Source organism: Onychomys torridus, chromosome 2 (genome assembly GCF_903995425.1).
Source record: "Onychomys torridus chromosome 2, mOncTor1.1, whole genome shotgun sequence".
NCBI classification, from domain to species: Eukaryota; Metazoa; Chordata; class Mammalia; order Rodentia; family Cricetidae; genus Onychomys; species Onychomys torridus.
In genome coordinates, this window is record NC_050444.1 from 119,831,595 (window position 1) to 119,857,478 (window position 25,884).

At 44.3% G+C, this 25,884-nt stretch overlaps 1 protein-coding gene across 2 annotated transcripts in view; it reads right to left on the reverse strand.

The window, feature by feature from the left end:
- Nucleotides 1–4,028: 4,028 nt before the first annotated feature.
- Slc35d1 (solute carrier family 35 member D1) overlaps nucleotides 4,029–25,884 on the reverse strand; it is a 46,708-nt gene continuing 24,852 nt past the window's right edge. For both annotated transcript variants that reach the window (XM_036178381.1, XM_036178380.1), the window contains 4 exons: nucleotides 24,607–24,674; nucleotides 23,542–23,620; nucleotides 20,539–20,621; nucleotides 4,029–6,928 (listed from right to left, as the gene is read on the reverse strand). In XM_036178381.1, the coding sequence (XP_036034274.1) occupies nucleotides 6,820–6,928; nucleotides 20,539–20,621; nucleotides 23,542–23,620; nucleotides 24,607–24,674 (339 nt within the window). In that variant the 3' untranslated portion in view covers nucleotides 4,029–6,819. The remainder of the gene's footprint in view (nucleotides 6,929–20,538; nucleotides 20,622–23,541; nucleotides 23,621–24,606; nucleotides 24,675–25,884) is intronic.

Sequence of the window (25,884 nt, forward strand, 5' to 3'; positions counted from 1 at the left end):
ACTTTATTGTGTTCTGTGTTTCTACAGGGATTTTACCCTTGGTTCTTCAATGCAACCACTGTAACTTGAGAAGTCATTGCACTATTTAAACACCTTAACAATATCATGAATCTAATTTGCTTAAGATCTAGTACTTTTCATAACTCTTGAGCTCTTAATAAGTTGAGATGAGAAAAGAAGCCTTTCATTATGGGCAGGGGATGTAGCTCAGTTGGTTGAATGCTTGCACCAGCATGTGTGAAGCCCTGGGTTCTATCCCCAGTACCACATAAACTAGGCGTGGTGGTACACACCGGTAATCTCAGCACTTGAGAGGTGGAGGCAGGAGAATCAGAAGTTCAAGGCCATCCTCAAGTACACAGTGAGTTTGAGGTCAGCCTGGGATACCTGAGACGCTGTCTCAAAAAGAAAAGTTTCTGTTGATAATTATGTAGGTCCTAGCAAAGCACTGTCATTTTCATTTGGAATATATAATGTTTTATGATGTATTCTCAATAAGGTTCAGAATCTGTAACTCAGTTCAACAAAATCTGTTGAGCTTTAAAATGTATTTGAAGTAATATTTAAGTAGGCATTCAAAATTATGAATTAGATGTTTTTTAATTTCTGCATAATAATTTTGCACTGTAAAATATGTCCCTTCTCCCATTTCCTTCTGCCATTCTGATATGCTCATTAAAATATTTTTGTAAACATACTTGTGTGATGTGCTATAGATTTTTTGTTTAGTTTCATTTTTTATTTTAGTTATTAATCTCTATGGTGCAGGGTATACAACAGTGCAGGTGTGTACCATCCCTGTTGCCTCCATGCCCAGCACAGTGCACTGAATAGTTTTTAGTGGCTCCTGGTTTTAGGTACCTGACATTGGATGATTATTTTCTGCCTCTTGTTTAAGCTTTTTTTTGTTTAATTTTTTTTAATTTTTATAGACAGTGTCTGGTTTGTTTTTTGTGGGGGGACAGGGTCTATCTATTATGTAGCCCTGGGTATCCTGGAAAAATTGATGTCGATAAGCCTGGCCTCAAACTTGGAGATCTCCCTGCCTCTGCCTCCCAAGCACTGGGATCAAGGCTACGCGCCCAGCCTACTTAGATGTGTAGCCCAAACTGGCTTTGGTCTTTTGTCTGAAGTGATGGAATTTAAAATGAGTACCACTGTACCTGGAAAGGGTATATTTTTGTCTTTTATTCTCCCCAGAGAGGCTTTACTCCGAAGACCTCCATTACCCTCTTTTTTCTCTGAACTATATAATTAAAAATCCTCAGTTCCCCTCTTTTTCAATGAAGTTCATATCATACTTTGCAAAATTTGTTTTGTCACAGTACTTAACTTTTCTATGGGCAAGCAATCCGGGGTGGCATTTGGAATACCTGAGTGTTGGTTCACTTTCATAGCCAACAGTCTAAGTGTATTGGCTAGCATACCCATGTGTGTAACTGACAGTCATCAGTATCAGCCAGATACGCTTTCCCAATGCCATTTATAGTCACTGAAATGGCATTGTCAAAATCTACAGCACATGGGAAGAGTGACTTCAGATTTCAATCTTGATTTTTATTTTTAACTGAATGATTTATATTTTTTTCTCTTTATGTCTCATAGTTCTGGTTGCTTAGAAAAATCTACCATAAAAATCCAGGGTTCTTCAAAATGTTATACAGGATGGTCTACCCAAGTTAACCTGATTTCATGTATTTTATTATCTGAATTGACTTCTTCCTACCTCACCCCCAGTGTAGGATGTATAGTAGGATGTATTTATTTTTCTAAATAAATAATTTGAACAGATTCAAAGGCTAACTGTTAGTTCTAGCTCTTGGGAGGTAGAAGCCAAGGGATTGGATCAAAGTTCAAGGTCTTTGCCTGCCTACACAGCAATTATGAGGTCAACAACTTGGGCTAAATGAGACACTATTAAATCCTCTAAATATACATATGTATGTACACACTATCTGGTGCAGAACACTGGAGCTCTGTGTAAACGTGGTTGGCTAGATCTCAGAATGTTCTAGACACTGAAAGGTAGTTTGCAGTAGATTTCAGGTAATTCCAAGATAAGGGATTTTTGTACCTCTTTTTGAAAGCAGATGGACTTTGAAGTACCTCGAGAACTGTATGGTTAGCTTTGAAGGAGGGGATTCTGGGCCCTGACTTACACAGCTTCAGATTCTAAAAAACAGGGACTGGACTTATTCCAGAAACTTGACAGTATCTTTGTCTTCCCCTTGGGTCAAAGGGGAAGATAACATAAGTGCCAGTCATTCTTGAGTGTGCCCTTTTAAAAGCTCACTAATCCCCTCTGGACACATACATTGTAGGTGGTGGGGATTTACTGGGGTGGCTCATGCTCCCTGAACTGGGAGTTTCATGTTTGCAGTGTGGTATCCATTCCATTGCCTATCCATATCCATTCCATTGACTTCCGATGTTAAAAGATGGCTGCAAGCAGTTTAGAAAACAGGTTGTAAATGTGCTTGGGCTATGTCTGTCTACAAAGTTTCTAACGGGTGTGCAAGCACCGAGCACAGTGGAACAGCTCAATTCTGTCGGAATTGCCTGTGAGTGAAAGAAGCCAGAGGCAGACACGGGTTTTTCGGAAATGTTTTGAAAACCTTTCCTCAAATGGCTCCCAGTTAGGATCATGGCACCCTGGTATTTGTATGCTCCCATGACTAAATATTCTGCATAGACCTGCTGGGAGGTGTGGTGAGGAGAAACATTTAACAGGAGATGAAGTGAATGTCACCATAGCCCCAGTCATAGGCTCCACAGAAGGTCTGAATCCATTTGTGGCTTCAACACAGAGAAATAGTATTCCAGTGGCAATGTCCTTTTCTTTCTGAGATAGTTTTTTGTTGAGAAGTGACTCACTTGTAGCTAGAACCTGGGGCAGTGGTTCTGAGCTGCCAGTGTCAGCTGGTATCCATGGAGTGGACAGAAAGCAAAATCAACATTATTTCAAATAGTCCTCAGAGAAAAACCACTCCAAGCTTGGCCTTGCATTCCCTTATCTTCAACCATGCTTCATACTTTATTTCTGTCCATACGAGGGAATAGTCATATTTTATTTAGAATCCTAGTCCAAGGGTAGCTGTTTTTATAACACTACTTTTTTTTTTTTCAGCCAAATTGAGCCATGTTTCAAGGTATCTCTTGATCTGGACACTGGTTATCTTGTGATAAGGAGAGCCATAAGCTGGCTCCAGGTAAAATAAGGATGGTTTGTATGGGATTGGTGTCACAGGGCTGCAAGCTCACTGGATGGAGCAGGGTCCTGTGCTGTTGTTTCCTTTGGGTTAGGGTGCCAAGTAGGCAGAGTGTACACACCAGAGCAGCACCAGCCTTCAAGGAAAGCCTGATGTGTAGTGCGGAGAGGGACCTAGAAGGCATACTATGTGAAATACATTTGTGAAATGTATTTGTCCCTGAAAGACAAATACTGCACAATCCCCCTTGTAGTAGGCCAGTCAAACTTGGAGAAACAGAAGGAACTGGGGCCATCAGGGCCTGGAAGAAGGGGAAATGGAGGCATCTGTCCGATGCCCATAGCTTTAGTTTGGTGAAGGGACCTGGGGACAACTGCACAGCAAGATGGACATGCTCTGTGGCCCGCACACCTGCAGTAAGTCACGATGGTAACTTCTTTAAAAAATACTTTCATGTGCTCCTCCCTCTCCACACTTTAATGTACTTCTTCTATCTCTGTTGAGTCCACTGTGCAGAGCGGCTGTTCTGCTGAGCGCATTTCACTCGGGGATTCCGACACTAGAGGTACTCAACCCTGGAACACTCATCAAGCAGGGCACACAGCTTGTAAACAGGTTAGCATTTCTCTCCTTCCAGTTCATCACAGGCGTGTCCCAGACTATGTAGTCACAGCCACTGTTTTTGCAAAGCATTACTCCTGAAGAGTATCACCACCTCTGGACTGCCAGCGCCTGCACGTCATCTTCTTCGGTGTCGGCAGACCCCCAGCTCTCAACTGCTCTCGATGCAGGAAGGAATTCTAATACACGTTTTCCAGAAAAAGTATTTATTTGACATCATTAAAAAAATATTTAGGCACATGATTTTTCATGTTTATGTCACCTGATTTACATACCTCAATGCTCAGTACCTTTTAAAAACACGAAGTGAATTGGTAAATAAAATCTATATTGGAGAAACATTGTCAGGGATGGACACATGTGGGCAGGTCAGTCAGCCCAAGAAGGGGACATCTGTGAGCAAAATAATCTATAAAAACATTTCTGTGACAATAAAATCTAACCAGCAGATTTCTTTTTAAAAAATATTTTCAAAATAAAGTTTAAAAAAGAAAACACTAGAGTCTCTCCTCATTCCACAAGGTGAAATGTGAACAGTAGGAGCAGATGGCAGGCTCAGAAAAGTGACGGCATCCCAGACTATGAGAGCTGCCCAGTGTGTTCAGTGCTGAGGGGAGGGAGGAAGGCCTGGAAGCTACTTAGGGTGACAGCTGAGTCTTCCCTGCCACCAATCGGACATGCAACTGTCTCCCACCGAGAGAGAAAACAGTTTTCGCTTTTTCAAATTTGCCACCATAATATGAAAATACTTTTTAAAAAGCAGAATCACGGTGGCTATAATTATATGGAGAATATTTTTGTTTTGTGTTTTCAAAAAGATAGTGGACAAAGACTGTCGCCTAAGCATCTGGAGGCAAAGAGACACAGGCTTGTGCTTCTCGGGAAACACACGTTACCCTAAGTCACTGGCACTCAACAAATGCAGTCCTCCATGAAAAGATGCCGCCCTATGTCTGCTGTGTGCCAAATGTACTGGGAACTATACTCACTCTCAGTGTGTCTCCCCAGGGAAGAAAAAACTCATTTACAGCCTGTTCATGGGAGAAACCAGCACTGCACAGATGTGGGAAGAAAGAACATCTCCAGGTCATGGGGGACTCAGTGTAGGCAATTCTAAGAGCTGTGTGGCTCATCTGAGCTACATGATGATCTGAGGACCAAGTCCTCTGAAATGGAAACACTGTTCTTTTGGGGTGGGCCTAAAATCAGTGTCACCCAAAACTGTGCAGGCAGGCCTTATTTACAAATTACTGAGTTCTTTCATTTGTGTCCTTTCAACTAAGGGCAGACCCCTGGCTGAAACAACTATACACTGGAGAGTGTCAGACTATGTCCTATTTATTTGTCCATTTGCTGGTCATGAAGTCTTCTCTCACTAAGAGAGCCCCCAATAAGGAAAGCAAAGGTGCCCAGGCCTAAAGTCCTCAGTGTGACTGTGAACTGACCAATAGAGAGAAACACTAACACGCTGTGGAGACTCTGCCTCAGCTTTACTGACCAAAACCTTCCACAGATTCCTGATACAATATTGCAGAAAACTTTCAAATGTGCTTTCTTATAAAATTTATATTCAAGGTGGAGCCTATAGATGAAATTTTCAAATAGAGGGGGAAAAAAAAAATCAAAACTCTCTTATTCCCCCAATGAGACACAAAAATCCAAGCTGTTTAAGCCTACAGCATCCAGTCAGCTGCCCACAAAGGAAGCAGAGGCAATCTCCTCTGCTGACCCAAGCAAACACAGCCTCCTCCACAGCAGGGGAGGTCTCTGAGCCATGCCACCCAAGTCTGGCAAACATTCCTCCCTGGGGCAGTGCAGGCAATGTCTACTCACAGCTGCTCTCTCAGAATGAGGAACCCACCGAGATGCTCATCCAGTGCACCCCAGGGCTGAGGGTACAGGTGGGTGTTCCTGCAGGGGAGAGCTGGCCTCTTGTCATTTAAGGAGGGAGAGACTTTGCCAAAAAGAGATCAAGTCCCAACAATACAGAGATGTCTGGCCAGCTCTTCCCTCAGACCAGCCAGTTCAGAAGCTTGGGCCTCCTGTCATGAGGACTTGGACACAGGAATCCTAAGAGTACCAACTGTAGCCACATGATGAAGGCCTGGGGAGAGATGGCAGCCACCCTGACTATCTGTCCCTCTCAGAGAAGTGGGAGGCTGAGCCATTGCTGCATACAGATTGTAGCTCTCCGGTGTCTCACTGTGGGCTCTGATCTCGGGAGAATAGGCAGAGCAGGTGCTTCTAACCTCACAGGCCTGCAGTTCTGGAAAGCTGAAGTGCCAGGCACACAGTCCCAGAGTTTCCTAGCTGAACAGAGAATCAAGTTCTCCATCTTACATTCAGTCCATGGCAAGAGAGAGCTTTTTGAACCACCACCAACTCATCTCTGCATCCCTGCACGCAGCACAACGCCCAATAGCTATGTTCACTGCATTACTGTTGAGTGAAGAACTGAGGAATGGCCAGCTTCCTCCACCCCTTACTTGTCTCCTACTGAACAAAAAAGGAATCAGACATTCCAAGGCACGCTCTGCTCACCCCACACAATCCAGGAAAGCAAAATCCTTCAGAGCCTCGTGGGGTTTTTAGTGCCAAAGCTGTCACCTTTGGCAAATGTAATGATACTATGGAGATAATGCAATTAAAAAAGAAGAAAGTTCAGATCTCAGCTGCATTTCCAGCTAAATTGCCTCTGGAGACAGGCCACTGGAAGGCAGCATTGTATAGACTGCCAGGGTCACCTGGGTAGCAAACTACAGGGTAAAAGATTCCAAAACGCTGATGCTTCACTGTCCTAGACAAAAAAGAAATTAAACCACCCAGTACATTTTCCAGTCTGGTATAAATTAACTTAAACATAGTTAACATACGGTCAAGAAATTTTCAAAGGCGACAATCAGTCCTAGAGTCATACAATTGCAAAGGAATATTAGTCCCGAGTCAGGACGCCTCAGTGTCTTCAGGGTACAGGAGCAGGGCCATCAGGTCATACAGCTCCTTTCCCCTTAGTGTCCAGCTTGTTATTGCCCTCTGACTGTTTGCTCAGCTGCTCTTCGGTGAAAGTGATGTAAGAATACACCAGGCTTCCAGCGATACTGCAAGACAAAGCCATCATGAGGAAGGGAGAAGAGGGAAGGAGTGAGTTGTGACACCTGTCATGGGGAAAATTCTGGTGAAAGTGAAGTGCCCCACAGTGGGAAATTACTACATAAATTCACACAATGGAATACTATACATCCACTAAAATGCTATGAAATCAAAGAGGTAATGACATGTTAAATGAGAAAAAAACCACACAAAACATTAAATGCTGGTCACCTCTGTATGAATTACATGAACATGAATATGTGCTTCGATTTGTATTAGAAGAGAGACAGATCTGGAAGACACATCAAAACCATCCGCTGTGGTTGCAGCTGGTTCTAAGATGCCAGGTGGTTCCTCTCTAGTAAGAAGCAAGCTCAGTGGGGAACATTTTCCTGAGCTCTTGGCCTATGGCAGTTAGTTACTGGCATGCCTTACCTGTTCCTATAGTGCACCCCAGACTGCATTCGTGGAGACAATGATCCCTGTTCATTCTCTAAGAGAACTTCAAAACTTCCTGCCTCTAAAACTAAGCTATAAGCCGGAAGAGTTCACAGAAACAGCACCCCTGTGGGACTCTTCACTTGAGACTGCCAGTACTCATTCCACTGGGTTACCACCCAGCTGAGAGTCTGGGCTGGGCTCTTCCCTTAAAAATTTCCTGCCCTGGATCTGGCCCCTCTTCGGCCCAGCCACAAGGCTGATCAACATGTTGCTCATTTAAAACTCATTCTGTTTTCCTCTGGGCTTTGATGTCCCAGCCCTAGGGTAGCTTCAGAGTTGTGAAAACTGCCAACCTCAGGCTCCCATGAGGAGGAACGAGGGGAAGTAAGAACTAGTATACCACCAGCCACTCTGAACCTCCAGCCACATAACACAAAGCTTCCTTTAGTCTAACCTTCTTCCTAGCAGGATTCCTGCAGACATGCACATGATGATGAGCACGGTTTGTTTGCATTTTCATGCATCTCCTGCCACTTGGCTATCCCTGCAAGGTGCCCATTTGACAGAAGAGCAAAGGGAGTCCTCAAGCTGTAAGAAACTTGCTCAGCGTCAGGGGGCCAGGACAGTCTATCTCCACTGCACCTGACACCACAGCCCCCAGGCCTTCACTGTCACCATCATCAGCTTGTGAACTTCCCAAGCCTTATTCTTAATTCATTTAAATTTATGTGTGTGGGGAGATTTGCCTGAATGAGTGTCTGTGCACTATGTGCATTCCTAGTGTCCAAAGGAGACCAGAAGAGGATATTGGATCCCTCAGTTTAGAGTTACAGACAGTTGGGAGCCACCATGTGGGGGCTGGGAATTGAACCCTGGTCCTCTGGAAGAGCAGCCAGTAATCTTAACCACTGAGCCATCTCTCCAGCCCCCTAAGTCCTGTTCTGTGAGCTTGTGCTCTGCCGTAGCGATGGAGACTGCTCCCCTTCCCTCACCTGGCAGCTCTTCCATCACGCTGAGATAAGAGCTGATCGCCCCTTCTGGAAGCAGTCCGTTCCCAGTGGATTACTTCTGCAGATGAGTTCCCTGAGAGCTTGCCTAGGACCAAGCCTTCATGCTAAAGCTAAAACATCCCCAGGACCACATGCACATCTCCCCATGACAGTCAATTCCCTTTCCTCCAAACCCACCCCAACCCAAGCAATGGAGAAGGCCTGCCCCTTCCTTCTTCCATCCCACTTTCTTCTACGCTGTCACACCCTCCGACAACCTAAAACAATGCTCTGGTATTTTATATTTTTTTTGTTCGGTTTTCCAGACAGGCTTCTCTGTGTAGCCTTGGCTGTACTGAACTTACTGGGTAGACCAGGCTGGCCTCAAACTCATGAAGATCTGCCTGTCTCTGCCTCCCAAGTTCTGGGGTTAACCATCACCACCACTCACCACCACCACTCACTACCACCCCACAGCACCAGGTGGCACAGGCCTTTAATCCCAGGCTGTTACAGAGAAACCCTGTCTTGAAAAACCACACACACACACACACACACACACACACACACACCAAAGAAAGAAAGAAAGGAAAAGAGGAGGAGGAGGCGGCAGCCACTATATATTTAGGCTTATCTGGAAGATTAAATGAGATTACAAGCACTGAGAATATAATTGTGGGCTGGGGTTGTAGCTCAGTGGCAGAGTGCTTGCCCAGCTAAGCAAGGCTTTGTGTTTGATCTCACTACAAAAAAAGAAAGATACTTCTGTTCTATTTTCTCTATTGATCCTGATACAGAGGAGAGGGGAAGTATCAGCACACGGTAGAGTCTGAAGTACCTTAGCCTACTCATGATGCAGGAACAACAAACATCTGCTTCTCCCAGTATGGAGCTGGGCAGTGCAGAGTAAAAGTGGAATGTATATGTGTGACAGGGAGCCTTCTCACTGGGCCCTTGAATAAAGGAGGCAGCAGGGGTCCTCTCTTTGCTAGGGACACCTATCTCAAGAAATCTTCCTCCGTGGGGCTGGAGAGATGGCTCAGAGGTTAAGAGCACCAGCTGGTCTTGCAGAGTTCCTGAGTTCAATTCCCAGTAACCACATGGTGGCTCACAACCATCTATAGAGATGAGACCTGGTTCCCTCTTCTGGTGTGCAGGCATGTATGTAGGCAGAACACTGTATACACAATAAACAAATAAATAAAATCTTAAAAAAAAAAAAGAAAGAAAAAGAAATCTTCCTCTCCAATTCTGCCCCCCATCCCACCCCCCAAGCTTTATTCCTAAAACACTGACCCTGAGAGTCAGAACTAGAACATGAACACTGGAGGAAGACAACATCCAGTCCACAGGAAGGGATCAAGGAAAGAGCCTGCAGGTCTTCCACTGGCTGTGTTTACAGAAATGCCAATTCATGAATCACCTGGTGAGAACTGAATATTCATCAACAACATGGATATGCATATCAAAACCAAGAGCCAACCATATATACAAGCCTTCCTAAAAACTTGAGCACAAAGCTTATAGACCCAAGCACTGTAACACAGAGACCTGCTGTGGTAGACACAGTTGGGGGGTGAGGGAGGAGCAGGAGGAGGAGGAAGGAGAGGAGGAGCAGCAGGAGAAGCAGCAGTGATATTTCCCCACAGACAGAGGGGTCTAGTTAGATCACTGCAGTCTAGCCTGAAACTGCACCACTCACCTCTTCCAAGTCTGAATCTACGGAAATCTGCTGGCACTATAGCATCTGGGATGATACACCTTGATCACACAGCCCATGGTTTCTAGATTGACAGCATGCTGGGAGTGGAGCTCAGTGGGGAGACAGCCAGCCTAGCATATAAGAGGCCCTGGGCTTGATTCCCAGCACTGTATAAAACGGGATGGTAGGTGCATATTGTCTGAGCAGGGGAGTGAAAGCACACATGCCTGGGATCCTGGAAAGTCACTGCAAAACTGGAAACTGGAAGGCCAGACTTCAAGTTCACCTCAGTCAGCTGGAGGCCCATCTGGGATACAACAGACTGTCACAAAACGACAAAAGGGGCTGGAGAGATGGCTCAGTGGTTAAGAGCACTGACTCCTCTTGCTGAAGAGCTGAGTTCTGTTGTCAGTACCCACATGGTGGCTCACAATTGTCTAAACTCCAGTTACAGGGGATGGATCCAATGCCCTCTTCTGACTTTTACAGGCTCCTGCACACATATGGTACACATACATACACTCACATACAGATACATAAATACATATTTTTTTAAAAAGAAAAGTTACCTCCAAGACCCACAGTCATGGCCATGTTCACTACCTTCCAACAGTTAGATAGTCCAAAAAAATCCATCAGTGTAGCAACCCCATGGCAGGGAACAAGAATCCTATAGTCCCTCCTGCCTCCATGTTATTTACTACGGACATGTTATTGTGTGTGAGTTTAGGCCCACAGCTCTGCATTCCGTAAGCAAAATACGCCAATCTACTTAAAACCTATGAATCAAGAGTTTGAATTCTGCTATTTCTAAACAAGTATAATCCCTGCCAAATAACTAATTCCCGGTGCAGTCTTCCCACAGAGACAAGACCACTCTCTACTCTGGAGCAAGCTGCTGAAGACGGCCTTCCCACCTTCCTTCTTATTGGCCAAGCAAACAGCTGATTGCCATTGTGGACTCAGGCAACTACAAAGCTGTGAGCTCTGTGACATGGAGCATGTTGCCTCACCTGTTCAGTGGAGACTACAGTTCACCCCCCTCAGAACTAAAGCAAGAATTAAGCTATAGAATCGTGTAAAGGAATTAGTTCCTTAGGACTATACATTAAACTACACACTTAAGCTATATAATAGGATAATAAACCATTTCAAAAGGTTACAAGCATACAATAGCCAACTCGTAGGAGTAAAAGTGAGAACACTTAGGCCTATCAAATATCCTTCCGTGAAGCCTCCCACGCAAACCCTGGCAGAGTTTATTTCCTGGGAACAGTACCTGAATTGCTGACAGTCTGGGAAGTTCCTTCCTAACAACAGCCCTGCAAGCTCTTCCCAGGAAGGTCTAAAGGTGCCTGGTCACTGCTGTGAGTACCTCCGAAGTACTCCACACACCCTGAACTGCAGAAGGATCTCTACATGAGTGCTTGCCATAACACAATCACTCCACATTTCCTCTCTTCCTTCAGGCTCATCTCAACACACTGCCCAAACGTTAAAACTAAGTCAAGTCACTACACTCACACCCCACCAACATCCTTCCCTCTCCCCAAAACAATTCTGTCACGACCATAAAGTCCCCCCTAATCTGCTCCTCTAACACACTGAATGGCATCTCCTTTCACTGCTCATCCCTGCCACGAAGGCCTCTTTGCTCTGGGAAATTCCAGACTCACTTGCACTTCAAGGCCATTGGCTTGCTCCTCTCTCTGGGGCTCACTCCCCCTGTTCCCAGTCTGAACAGGAAATGCAGCCCACAGACCTTCCCAGCTGGCTTTTCCCACCTTGTTGCCTCTATGACTTTCTCTCCAGCCAGCAGAGCATGCATGTCTACAATAAGGACAACTCCAGAAAGACAAGGCCTCTGGTTCATTCCAGAAGCTCCACCTCGGCTGCCAGGCTCTGAGCACACGTTCATTTATAAATAAACCACTCTTCCTGGCCGGATGAGATACCTTGAAGAGGACATTGCTCTCTGGTTTGGCCTTGTCTGCGGGCACTTGCTTTAGACTGAGGATCAAATAGATTCAACAGCCGATCTACCCCACCTGCCAAGGGAGCTGGAAGAACAGAGACCAAGCAGTAGTAAGAGAAGGCGAACAAGGAGACCAGAATGCAAAGCTAGCTGCTGGCTCCCAGGTATCTTTCATGTCCTACCTCTACCAAAATAAGTGTTGGTCTTTGCACATACTTCAAAAATAGAAGTGTATTAGTCACAGAAGTCTGGCTAGGGTATGAACCATTCCATCTGCCGACGAGTTTTGGGAAACTGTCCAGGAATAAATTTAGAAGGAAAAAAACCTATAAGATTCCCAAACCCTGTTGAGATGTTTGTGGCACCCACAACCTTGACAAGGCTATCAAGTGCTTTATTAACATGCCAGACCAATGCCTCTTCCACATCAGAATTCTGCTGAGGTTCCATGCACATCTATGGGTTTGGAAGAGAACAGTTAAGGGGAAAAGGAGGCCAGCCTGAATGCTTGTTTGGCATCTCCTCCTACCACTGCTGGCTACCGTCAGGAGGAGGTTTCTAAGGCACCGAGGAAGAAGAGTGTTTGGTTCAGTTGTTCGCTTAAGTATCTTTGATGCTTAGGACTAAAGCACGCCCATCACTTTCTCTCCTCTATCTGCCCCTCTCCCCCTGTCCTTCTTTCTCTCTTCAAGAAAATTTAAACATGAGCAGATTCCCACTAGACCTAGGAGGGCACACTTGATGAGTTTTCAAACCTGTGGGGCATTTCTTCAGATTTCCAAGTTTCCTACAAAGTGACCTTCTGTAGGCTGATTCAAAGCCACCGAGGAGCAGAAGCAAGCAGGACAGACAACTTGAAGTGAAACCCTCCAACATTTTCCAAGAGAGGCTAAGGTCATGAAGAGGGAATAGGAGGCAGCAGCAGCAGCGGCAGCAGCACATGGGATTTTGCCACATTTCAGTTCCCACTGAGATACTATCAAAGAGCTAGCCGGCTGGCTTCCCTACAACTTGTTCAAAACTCCAAGCTACTCTAATGAGAAACCATTATATAACCATAAACAGCCTGGCAGGTGTGACCTCAGCAGCCACTAAAGGAATACAAATGTCCTTCTCTTTCTCCAAATAAGAGCCACCAAATAAAGGAGAGCTCAGGTTCGTACTTGAGAAGACTGGACCAGAAGGATCTATAAGAAGGGAGCACTCAGGAGAAACACCACACACAATTTTAAAGGAAGAAGGAAAGGACCCACATGAGAGCATGACAGATGCTGGGCAAAGTTACTGGAACAATGTCCTGGGAAGCAGTTCTGCAGCTGGACCACACCACATCATAGCGTCTGCAGACTCCAGTCTGGCCATGTGTGCTGTAGGAAAATGGCTATTATTACCCCCACCCCAAAAAAAGGTTCCAGGATGCATATTATGCAAAGCTCTGGAAACAGAATTAATATATTTATCTATTGACTATTACTAGACAAACAGTACTGAGGTGAAAAATACAGACATGGAAGGTGAACTGCAAACCAGCCACTGGGCAGCTAGACAACGAGGGGCAAGCCCCTTGGTCTCTCTGTGAAATGGGACATTCACGGGAGCCACACAAAGGACAGGGCCTTGCATAACTGCACAAACACGCACGGAAACACGGGCAGTGTTTTGCTGTTATCACTAGAGCTGGATGCTGTGGGTCTACCTCCAGCGTCCAGGGTCCCAGAACCAAGAGAGAGCTCTCCTCTGGACCCTCGGTCTTCAGCTTCCTCCCTCAGCCCCGCCTTGTGGACGTGACCATTACCGAAGCCTCAGTGGGGGTTGGAACTTCCAGGCCAAGGCTGGGATGGCTACCCACTGCAGTAGTCCTCCAGCCGTGACTTACCTGCATGACCCCTCTTCTATGAGGGACCTACTGTGGGACAGCACCACTCCTGGCATCGAGAAACAGGCTCACTACCTAACTTCACAATGCATTCAGGTTCCTTTTTCTAGCTCTCAATCTCCCTTACAGAGCTGATATAAAGAAGAAAAAGCAACCAACTAACCAACCAAACAACCAAACAAACAAAACCATCTATAAAATAATGTTATGAGAATGTAGGCAAACGATAGAAAGGACTTTATTTTTAATCAAAAACATGGAAGGAATTGAGTATGTATGTTTATACAACACATTAAAAAGCATCTTAATCCACTTTTTAAAAAATATTAATTTATTTATTGTGTATACAGTATCCTGTCTGCATGTGTGCCTACAGGCCAGAAGAGGGCACCAGATCAAATTATGGATGGTTGTGAGCCACCATGTGGTTGCTGGGAACTGAACTCGGGACCTTTGGAAGAGCAGACAGTGCTCTTAACCGCTGAGCCATCTCTCCAGCCCCCTAATTCACACTTTTTAATAAGTGAAAATTAACTGAAAACAGGCTTTATGGACAATTACGAAGCCTGAAACAAAATCATTTGGATACAATAGGCAAACCTCTCTGGACTTGAGTCAGGCAAAGACTTCTCAGACACAGCAATGAAAGCATCACACAGAAGAAAACATCGTCAACTTGTTCTGCATCAAAATCTAAAAATTCCTTCTTCAAAACATACTACCAGCCAGGCGGTGGTGGTGTATCCTGTAATCCCAGCACTCGGGAGGCAGAGCCAGGCAGATCTCTGTGAGTTCCAGGCCAGCCAGGTCTACAAAGTGAGTTCCAGGACAGCCAGGGCTACACAGAGAAACTCTGTCTCACTGCTACCTCCCCCCAAAAAACTATACTATTAATAAAAAGACAAGCCCCAAATTAGACTATGCTATATTTTCATAACTCTAAAAGCATGAGAAGACATGATCCTAATGTTTCGATGGTCAAATATCCTACCAGTCACTTCACTAAAGAAAATAGGCTGATGGCATGGCGGCATTGAAAGAAGCCATCATGCCTGACTCTCAAGCCTTTCCTAATACGTCATCAATGCTGGGAGAAAGAAGGTCACAGTGAAACTGTGGCAGAGCTGGAAGAGGGGCTCCCAAGGCCAACGACATGTTGGGAGGGACAAAAGGATGGCAATCTCTCTCTCCCTCTCTCTCTCTCTCTCTCTCCCTCCCTCTCCCCCTCCCTCCCTCCCTCCCTTCCTCCCTCCCTCCCTCCTTCCTTCCTTCCTTCCTTCCTTTTTCTCTCTCCTCCCTCCCTCCCTTTCTCTCTCCAGGAAATCCAATTGAGGGCCTCACATATGTTAGGCATGCACTCTAGCACAGAGTCACACCCTGGCCTATAATTTCTTACTAAGTTAAATGTGTTACTATACAACCTAGGAAATCTATTTCTAAGTATGTATCCCACTGCAATGAAAACCTATGTTCATATACAAACTTCTAAGCAAGTATTTATGGAAGATAATACATAATAGCATAATAGCTTTAAATTGGAAATGGCCCAAGTGCTTTCAAATGCTGAAAGATGTAATATAGCCATCCAACATCCAATAGTATGCTCAGCAATTAAAATGTATGAGGTACTGAAACATGCAAAAACAGCTGGAAAACACGTGAAAGAGCCACCTTGAAAGTGAAATACCATACGCATCATTCCTGCCACCTTCGGAAGCTGTATGTCCAGATCAGAGGGACAGAAGCGATCGCATACGAAAGGGTAACAGAGATTAAACGCATTTGTCAAAACTGATATGCTCTACAATGGAAAGAATGAATCATTATATTTAATTATTTAATCACGTGTTAATTTTTTTAATGACGGAACAAGATGCATTCCAAAGAGGCGAGGAATTCAGGCCTGCCTGGCTGTAAGATTATGGTGTCATTATTCAGGAAGGCTACATTCTTGAGGCCTGAGCCATGGGCCAGAGTCCAGACTCGGATGGATGCACAGGGGCAAGTTCTGTCTTCACTTTTTATTTCCTCCCTCCCCTTTGCTGCTTTTGGGAGGGGCTCTTGGCTGAACACCGAGGAACTGGACACAGGGGAAAAGCATTAGGGCAGATGCAGGCAGACTCTCAACTGTACTCTAAAGAAACCATGAACACTGCGTTAAGCACAGACTCAAAGCTGAGTGGCACCTGGAAGGCTACTAAGCATGCCCCAGGCCTCCTGCACTTGAACCAGGCCAGATGAGGGACATTCAACTTTTCCTTTGGGTTGGTATTTCAGATAGGTTCTCGTGTGGCTAAGGCTGGAGGTGACCTGCTCTGTAGCGGAGGATGAATTCCTGTTCCTCCTGCCTCCACTCCCCAGTGTTGAGATTACAGTGTGAGCCATCATGCCTGACTCTCAAGCCTTTCCTAATACAACCAAGAAACAAGGATGGGTATAGGGGAGCCAAATTTGTTCAGGCTTAATCATATATTCGTCAAGAATATGGTTCAGTTAGTGGTTTCCTTTAAAGTGCTGTCTGTTGAGGAGGAACTGAAGTCATTTCTAAACAAGTGAAATGTACGCAACAGTCCCTATAGTTTGGCTTTTGCATTAAAAAGCTAATATCCACAACTTCTGTTTTTGCATACTAACTAGTCAAAGAGAACAGCAACCAAAATACAGCCCTAGAAATAATAAAGGTAATTTCAATTTTAAAGAAAAAGTGAAAAAACTAAACACTATACTTTCCTTGCCAAAAGCCGTAATGAAAGTAACATTTGAACAGGAGTCGGGATGCCTGAATTTGAATCTTACTGAGTTCTGTCTTTCTAACTCAACAGTAAGTTAGTTTCATCCCTAACACATAAGAACACTGGAACTCAGAAGACACACAAAAAGTCATCATCTACTTTTACCTACACATCCCTTCAAGAGGCAACCTCTAGAAACCACATAGTTAGTGGTGGTCTGAGAAAATGGCCCCCTGGTTCAGATGTTTGAATGCTTGGTTCCTAGCTGGTGGACTGCTGAGAAGGATTAGGAGGTGTGCTCTCCTTGGAACGGGTGTGTCCTTGTTGGAGGAGGTGTATTGCTGGGGGGTGAGTTTGAGGTTTCAAAGCCCATGCCAGGTCTAGTGTGTCTATATGTCTGTCTGTCTCTCCTCTTCCTCCTTCCCTCTCTCTCTGCCTGTGGATCAGAATGTAAAGCTCTAAGCTACTTCTCCATGCAGGCCTGCCTGCTTGCAAGCTCCCTGGAATGATTAATGGATTAAACCTGTGAAACTGTAAACAAGTGGTGTCTCTTCACAGCAATAGAGCGGTGACTAGGACACATATCCTTCACCAATCCCTGCCAACTCCATCCCAAGTAGACAGCAAATAAACATTAGGGAAGCCAAAGGAGATTACTAAGCTAGTACTATTAGTAATCTCCCTATTTGTTTGTTTGTTTAGTTAGTTAGTTAGTTAGTTAGTTTTTTTGGGACAGGGTTTCTCTGTGTAGCTTTGGAGCCTGTCCTGGATCTCGATCTGTAGACCAGGCTAGCCTCGAACTCACAGAGAGCCTCCTGGCTCTGCCTCCCAAGTGCTGGGATTAAAGGTGTGTGCCACCACCACCCAGCAATCTCCCTGTTTATTAATAAGGCAAATATATAGTGTCATTTTTTTACACTTGAAGAGGTGCAAGGTTAGAAAATCTACGTCACTGGCTGACAATTGAAAAGATGAGGGGTGGTGAGATAGCTCAGTCAGTGAAAGAGCTAGCCCAGACCACGGAAGAGAGGATTGCGCACGAGAATGCACATCCACACACTTACTCACTCATTCCCAGATACACACACACACACACACACACACACACACACACACACAAATAAAAGTAAAAATAATTTCTAAAATAATTCCTACACACAATGGAGACTGGTTTTTCGCCTGGAAGGGTAGAGTTTCCAGAAATTAAGATGGCCAGGACTATGGATAGAGTTGACCAGGAGGAAATGAAAGGAGCTGGGTTTGGACTCAGTCAGCTAGAAGTGACAAGTAGGCTACAAGGAGATGAGACTAACGTCAGGACAGAGGTCTGGCCCCAAAATAAGCTGGACAATTTATAGGCATATAAATAATACTTAAGACCACAAAATTCAACCCTAGAACTGAAAGGCGGCTTTCATACAGTGTCCATCAACCCTTCACTGAGGGGGGCAAGCCGAGTTCAAAGAAAGGCATTGATGCTGGGGGGAGCTAACTGATGCAGCCACTATGGAAAGCAGTGTGCACATTCCTCCAAAACCTACAGCCAGAGCCACCGAATGACTCAGCTCTTCCTGGGCAGATACTGGAAGGACTCTCCTACAGAGACACTTGCTCATCCATGGTCACTGCTGCTCTATCCACAATGGCTTGGACCTGCAGTCAGCTCAGGTGTCTATCAGCTGGTGAATGAACAATGGAGATGTGATACATATACACAATGGAGATTTATTCGGCTGTAAAGACGAATGTTGTGAATGGGCAGTTAAATGGATGAAAATGTGAAAATGGAAAAACAATTAAATGATGCAACCAGGCACAGAAAACCTGCTACACATTCTTTTTCACATGTGGATTCTAGCTTCGAATCTCTAATTTTCTGTGTTCAATTTGGAGTATCTGTAGAAAGGGCCATTGGGAGGGAGGAGCCTTGAGTGAGGGGTTAGAAAATGGGTAATGTGAAAGCAGAGAGTTATGGAAAAGTTTAAACAGGGAGGCAGTGGGGAGAACCAAAATGAAGGGTATATGAAAAAGCTATATGGAAACCTACTATCTTGTAGGCAAACTTAAAGATGTACTTACTAAAAGAGAGAGAATTTAAAGGGAGATTTTCTGCATGGCTGGAAAAAGCGGTTCCCAGAAGCCAAGAGTTGTTACAAAAACCCTAGTGCCAGGTATGGGATACCTCCTTAAAACAGTTGGAATGGAGACTCCAGAGGCCCCAAAATACAGAAGCCCTTGCCATCCCTTTTAGTTGCCCACCAGAACTGAACGATAAGATCCTATTGCTGAAGACACCTGGTACCCTAGACACAAGATACACACAAATCTAGCAGGAACTGAGCAGGGAGAGTCCTCTCTGCTACATAGCTTCCATAGTCCTAGAAGGGACCATGTGCAAGGCTCCTGGGGGAGAAGAGGCACCAATTTTCTTATCAGCCATGACTCTTACAACCTACTAGACCAACCTGCCAACAGAGATGTGCCCACTTGTGCACAGTGGCACCACTACTGTGACGAGGTAACTAGCTGCCCTCTGGTTGGATCTGAGACCCACTCCACAGGAGGAAATCCACGTTGGTATCGTAAACCTGGTAAAAACTCATGGCAAGGGAAATCATGGGGGATGGGGTACTGAATACTACAGTTTAACAAATGAGCATCAAGCTGCCTTCTAAATACTTATGTTGATGCTCATAGATAAACATTATGCCTTAATCAGAGGAGTCTCTCTTTCCAGTGAACAATAGTGAGGCAGAGACTCATGAGAGTAACTGACTGATGGCGCTGAGCTCTTAGCAAGGTTATTATTATTACTCTCTCAAAGGCTCAGGGAACACTGCAGAAGAAAGGGAGGAGAGAGGGGAAGAGCTGAAAGGTACAGAGGCTGTGCAGTGTCGTCTCTCCTGGGCCAGACAGTCACAGCAACCATGAACTCACATGCAGTGATGGATGCCTGCACTGACTCAGGACAAGAATGGCCCATCCACAGTCAAACAGGGATGAAGTGCAGGGCCCAGCCTTCACTGTCGAGCTATTTGCTACTGATAGACTCAGGGAGCGGGGAACCACCGCCTTCACGTGCGTACCTGCTGACAACCCACCAGGTCCTATGGATCGCTCCAACCCAATGGTCACGGAAATGGCACAGGTTAAATTAAATGGGTTACAAAACAAAGAACAAGCCAGGGAAAGGGTATGGCAGTGACAAGGGGGAGGTGACAGGAAAGAGAGTTGTCAGAGGAGATGAATACAGAGAAATGAGAATATATTACATATGTGTTTGAAACTGCCAAATAACAAAATCAATTTTAAAGCACTGTTTATTATATTTGTGTGTGAATGTTTTGCCTGTATCTATTGTGCTTTTCTGGTGCCTGTGGAGTCCAGAAGAGGACATCAGATCCCTAGGAAGTGGAGTTATCGATGGTATGAGCTGTCATGTCGGTGCTGGGAATTGAACCTGGGTCCTATAAAAGAGTAGCCAGTGCTCTTACCTGCTAAGCCATCCCCCCAGCCCCACAAAATCAGTATTTTTTTAAAAGTAGTGACATACCTATGGTGGGATATTCACAACTATAATAAAACTGGTGGTTTTTATCCCTAAATTTCTTGAGAGCATTACCTGATCAAGTTCAGTAAAAAAATTGCTGTTCTTGGATGCAGGGAAGAGGAAGTTCAACTCTAAATCTTACGCATTGAATATGGAGCCATTTCCTGTTTCTTTAAAATATTAGCTAGAGACATTAAACTATATTTACCACATTGCAAGCACTCTATAAGTTTGTTTTGTAAATGAACATATTTACAATTGAATGAACCACTCAATACTTTGCTATGACACTACCTGAGTATCTAAACCCCATCTGTCACTGTACTTATATTTAATTCAATATTTTTACTTACCTGATATTTAGGCCAATAAAATTTGTCCATGTGAAAATATAATCTCCACCAAAGACCATTCCAATATAAGTTATTAATATATTCTAAAAAGAAAATAGTGATATACTGTTACGTAAGTCTACCTGAGCTTTTGAAATGCCCATGTGAGTCAAGTACAAAATGTATGAGCACAAAGTACCAACATAGGCCTACCATCTGTGTGTAGCAAGAGCGGGAACAAAGGATCTCTAATGTGAGCCTTTCCCCAGTCTGTATCTCCCAAAGATAAACACTTGCCTACATGAAGAGTACTACACATCCTCAAACTTGCTCTGCCTCCTGGTGTGGCCAACATGATATTTTTCTCCCATTAGGCTAACTGTTGACTTGTGAAGGGAGAGTATAGAAGGTCGCTTAACTACAAGCATTTCCTTCTTTTAAAACTGAAAGGGAAGATGGAGACTTGACCAATACAGAATGTCTTTTGAGGACTTTTCCTGGATATCTTAAATTAAAAAAACAAGAAGTAGGGCCAGGTATGGTGGTGCGCATCTTTAATCCCTGCACTCAAGAGGCAGAGGCAGAAGGATCTCTGTGAGTTTGAAGCCAGACTGGTTTACATAGGGAGCTCCAGGAGAGGCAGGACTACAAAGACAGACCCTGTCTCAAAAAACAAAATAAAACAAAAAATATAAGTCATTTCAAACTATTATACTTAAAATCACTTGTAGTAGACCAGTGAAATGACTCAGCAGCTTACTTATGACTTAAGTCCAATCCTTAGAACCCAAATGGTAGGACAGAACTGACTTCCCAAAAGCTGTCCTTTGATCTCTAGAGGTGCCCTAAGATATGTGTGTGCATGCAAGCACATGCACACACACAAAGAACATTTTAAAAATCAGTTCTACTTGATAATACACAATGCTCAGCATGGCAAGCTCTTAGAGGTTGCCAGAGTGGCACTCAAATCTTTGCAGTAACCAACAGCTATCTAATTGGACTTAAGGCCCACTCAATGGGAGGGAAATCTCATTCCCCACCCCAGACAAAGAACTAAAGGCAATGGTATTTCCCAGGGATGAATTCCTCAATTTGTTATCCAATACCAAGTGGTCATCCCTGGGATACTACATATATAAGTCACATTAAGTAGACTGATAAAGTTGTATTTATGTATTTATTTACATGTGAGACAGTGTACGTGTGTGTGTGTGTGTGTGTGTGTGTGTGTGTGTGTATTATGTGTGTAAAACAATAACAAAGGAAAAAAGCCACTGTCTTTCAGTTTGAGAGGGTACAAGGTGGAAGGAAGGGGTCTAGGGGAGAAAAGGAAGGGAGGAATGATATAATTATACTTTAATTTCAAAACAATTAAAAATAAAAGGCAAAGATTATTTTTAAATTCCATTTCCCTGACTCCCAAGTACAAATATATTCTGAGTCCTTAATTATCCTCAGACTACAAAAGCAGAATACAGCTTTCTAGAGCTTCAACCATTTGATGTCTCCCCAATTTCTCTCCTTTTCACACAGTAAGTCAATCCCCATTTGCTGAGCTCCTCCCCTTCCTGGCTAGTAAACTGCCATGAGCTGGGAATGTCACATTCTTAGTACCCAGACTCTCCTAGATAAGCCTGTGAGACAAAACTGAGGCTGTGTGTTCAAGGCTAGGATTGGGGAATGCAGCACTTCCCTGGCATGTTTGATCCCCAGCATGGGGGCGGGTACAAACCATAGTAAACCAATATTGAAATTGTCTTCATACTGAAATGCCCTTTGTGAAGCATTTAGAACTAATCATGTCAAACTCTGACTCCATGATGGGGAGCTCCGAATGTTCAGGAGTTCTAACCCCTCCAGTTTCTCCTAAGGTCAGTGCCCATTCCACTGGGGTACAGAGGGAGCTCTAAAGACAGCCAAGACTCCCCCTTTGTTTTCTCTTCCCTCACTGCTGACTGACAAGCATGGCAACTGCCTTCCTTTTCCAAAATGGTCTCAGATCACCTCTCTTGGTCTAGCCGCTTTTAGAAAGCAAGCCCACTCTGTTGATTGCTGAGGAATCTGAGCAGGGGGCATTCCTAAACCTGAAGAACTAGAGTCCCTAAGTCTGATAAAAGAGGCCCCAGGTTTTGATGAGCATTCACTCAATGCTCAAGTACATTTGGCTTTTCTGCCTGAAGACAGACGATTCTTCAAGCAAAATGGAACAGGAGGAAAGACATCATGGGAAATGTCAGGCCATGTGAGGGTTGGCTCAGACAGGAAACTCCCTTGATTAGCTTCTGGCAGGCTTCACCTCACAAGGACAGGCAGCACTCAGAGCAACCGCTCTCACTGGGGGCTGAAGGGGTAGGGCTATCACTCTGTCAGGAAGCAGTCTACTTCTCTTTCTTCTTCCACAGTAGCTAATGGCTTTGACTTTTCCCACACTTTTTCAAGTAGAGGCCATGCCCTTCCTAAGTTCTTATAACCTAGTTTAGAAATGACAACCACAGGGTGCCAAGCTAGTATGCTGGCACACAGGAAGAAGGCTGAGACTTAGGGTTACTGACAGATTACTTTTAAATTTTATTTGATTGTTATTTTTGTGTAGATGATAGGAGAGGGGCACACATGCAGTTAGACAACAATTATGTGGAGTCAGTTCTCTCCTTCCACTTTGACATGAACTCTAAAAATCAAACTCAGGCCATCAGGTTTAGACAGCAAGTGATATTACCTGCTAGGCCATCTTGTTGGCCCCATAGCCAAATTTTAATTTAAAAAAATTTAAACAGTTTTTGCTTATTTATTTTGGTAAGGACTTATCCCACAGTATGTAAACAGAGGTCAGAGGACAACTTGCTAGGTCAATCCTTGCCTTTCACCATGTAGGTTCTAGAAACTATACTCAGGTTGTCATATTTGGCATCAAGCATTTTTACCAACTAGGCCATCTCACTGGCCCCCAGGTATTTAAGTTAGAGGAACATTTAAATAAAGCAGATTCCGAAAAGAAACAGTATTGTTATCTCATCTCACCTTAATGCAGCCAACTATTGTTGTGGTAAGGGCAGAATTATACTGAGTGCAGAGTACTGTAGCATACATCAAGATAAACCTAGGGCAGAGAAGAAAAGGGTCTGTTACAGGCTAGAGCTTACTTTCCCACCATCCTTCACCAAGAGAAACAACCAGTGCCAGTCATGCAGGCTCTGAGCAACTGAGAGAGATCTCTGTGCCTCTCCATAGCTTCAGATCTTAGAAACTGCACTCAGGTGAAACACATGTCTATTTTCTAGCCAGGTGTTTTTACTGCTACCAAAACCAGGAACATCTCATTTACAATGACGAGGATTCTGTAGAGAACATCCTTCCTGCTAACTCACACAAGTCAGAGAGGATGCTCGGGCTCAGGGGCCTCTGGCATCTGGGCACTTGCTACTAGGATAAAGTGACTCAAGAGCCAGGATGAAGGCAAGACAGATTCTCAATCATGGAAGAAAACCACATGAGAATTTAGGAGGGTGGTGGGTCTGCTCAACAACTACCCAACAACATTTGTAATGCCCAGATCACTGCAGCTTCTGAAGCACTGCCTTACTGTGTGCATGTCAAGTCCCGAGCTACAACCAAACTGACCAGCTAAGGGAAACACACCTGGGAAATGCAGAGACCCTCTCCCCTTCTACACAGAAGTCAAGTGCCCCAAACTGAAATGCCACCACGGCCAACCACTAGCCATGCAAACTTAGATAATCACTTAAGCTCTGAGCCTTCTTTCTTACAGGTGAGGGACAATGACATACGTTAGATGTCAATGTTGAGGAAAAGGAAACAATACAAATGGAAATAGAATGGTTGTTATCAGACAGTGGGATGGTGGACAAATAATAATAAATGTACATTTCATTTCTCCATCCTTCTATGTGTGGCTTGGATCATCAGTTCAGCACATTCCCAGGGGATCTAGAACGTGACACCCTCAGGAAACTGAACAAGACACTCAGAAACAAGGGAGAAGAACTCTACAACAACTTTCTGACACCTGCTTCTCTAGGAAATGATCTGCTAGATTTAGATCTCTAGGAAGGTCTAAAGGCTTACCCCATCACACAGGAGAGGGTGAACTGCAGAAGGAACAGGGTGTCCATCCAGCCCTCAAACTCCATAGCCTGCAATACACAAGAAACACTGGGTTGGAGAGCAGGCCTCCCGACAGCTCTGTCATGAACTGGAGTCCTTCTGTTCACTGTCATCTCTGCTACCTCACTCCAAGGACCAACAGTGATACTCAGGAGCTTCCATACTGGGGGAAGGAGAGGTCGCCTATTTATTTATTCATTCATTTATTTACTTATTTATTTATGACTACGAGTGATACTCAGGAGTTTCCATACTGGGGAAAGGAGAGGCCGTCTATTTATTTATTTACTTATTTATTTATTTGGTTTTTTCAAGACAGAATTTCCCTGTGTAGTTTTGGTGCATGGCCTGGATCTTGTTCTGTAGACCAGGCTGGCCTCGAACTCACAGAGATCTGCCTGGCTCTGCCTCCCAAGTGCTAGGATTAAAGGCCTGTGCCACCACCACCTGGCAAGGCCATTTACTTTTAAATGGTGTGGCACTGGGTAGATGGTCCCACACCCATGAGTACATGAGAAAGACAAACTGGACTTGGTCAGTTATTTTTAAAAAGGGCAAGGAATATGAAGCTGGGAGACAGGCTGGAGAGATGGTTCAATGGTTATGAACACTGGCTGGTCTTCAACAGAACCTGAGTTCAATTCCCAAACCTCCTCCAGGGAACCTGACACTCTCTTCCATCCACCATTAGCACCTCATACATAGCGCGCACACACACACACACACACACACACACACACACACACACACAACTAAATAAATTTAAAATAAGAAACTAGGGGAAGCATGGAGCGAATATAATCAAAATAAATCATATGTATATATGAAATGCTCAAAGAATTAAGTAAAATACATTATAAAAAAGAATTGCAGATATGATTACTTGAACCAGTCTGCAGGTCTGTGTCTTTCCAAACTGAAATGTAGAAGAGACTTGGAAATTGTCCATCTTGGTACTAAGGAACCCATCTTTCCTTAAAGATCCAAGTCACACCTATCTAAGTGTGTCATTTTTGCACATGGCTGTCAATCAAAGGCTTTCCTGATTGTCCTGTAGTGCACAGAAGCTCAAGTGTGTCCTTAAGTTACCTGTGTAGCAGAAGCCACTCTGGAGAAACTTAGTCAGTTTCTCCTCCTTGGAAGCTGTTATTCTGTTGTTTTTGGTGCTTGTTTGTTTTTAGACAAAATGGAAAGAACCCAAAAAGGAAGGCAGGATCATCTTCCATCAGAGGAGGGATA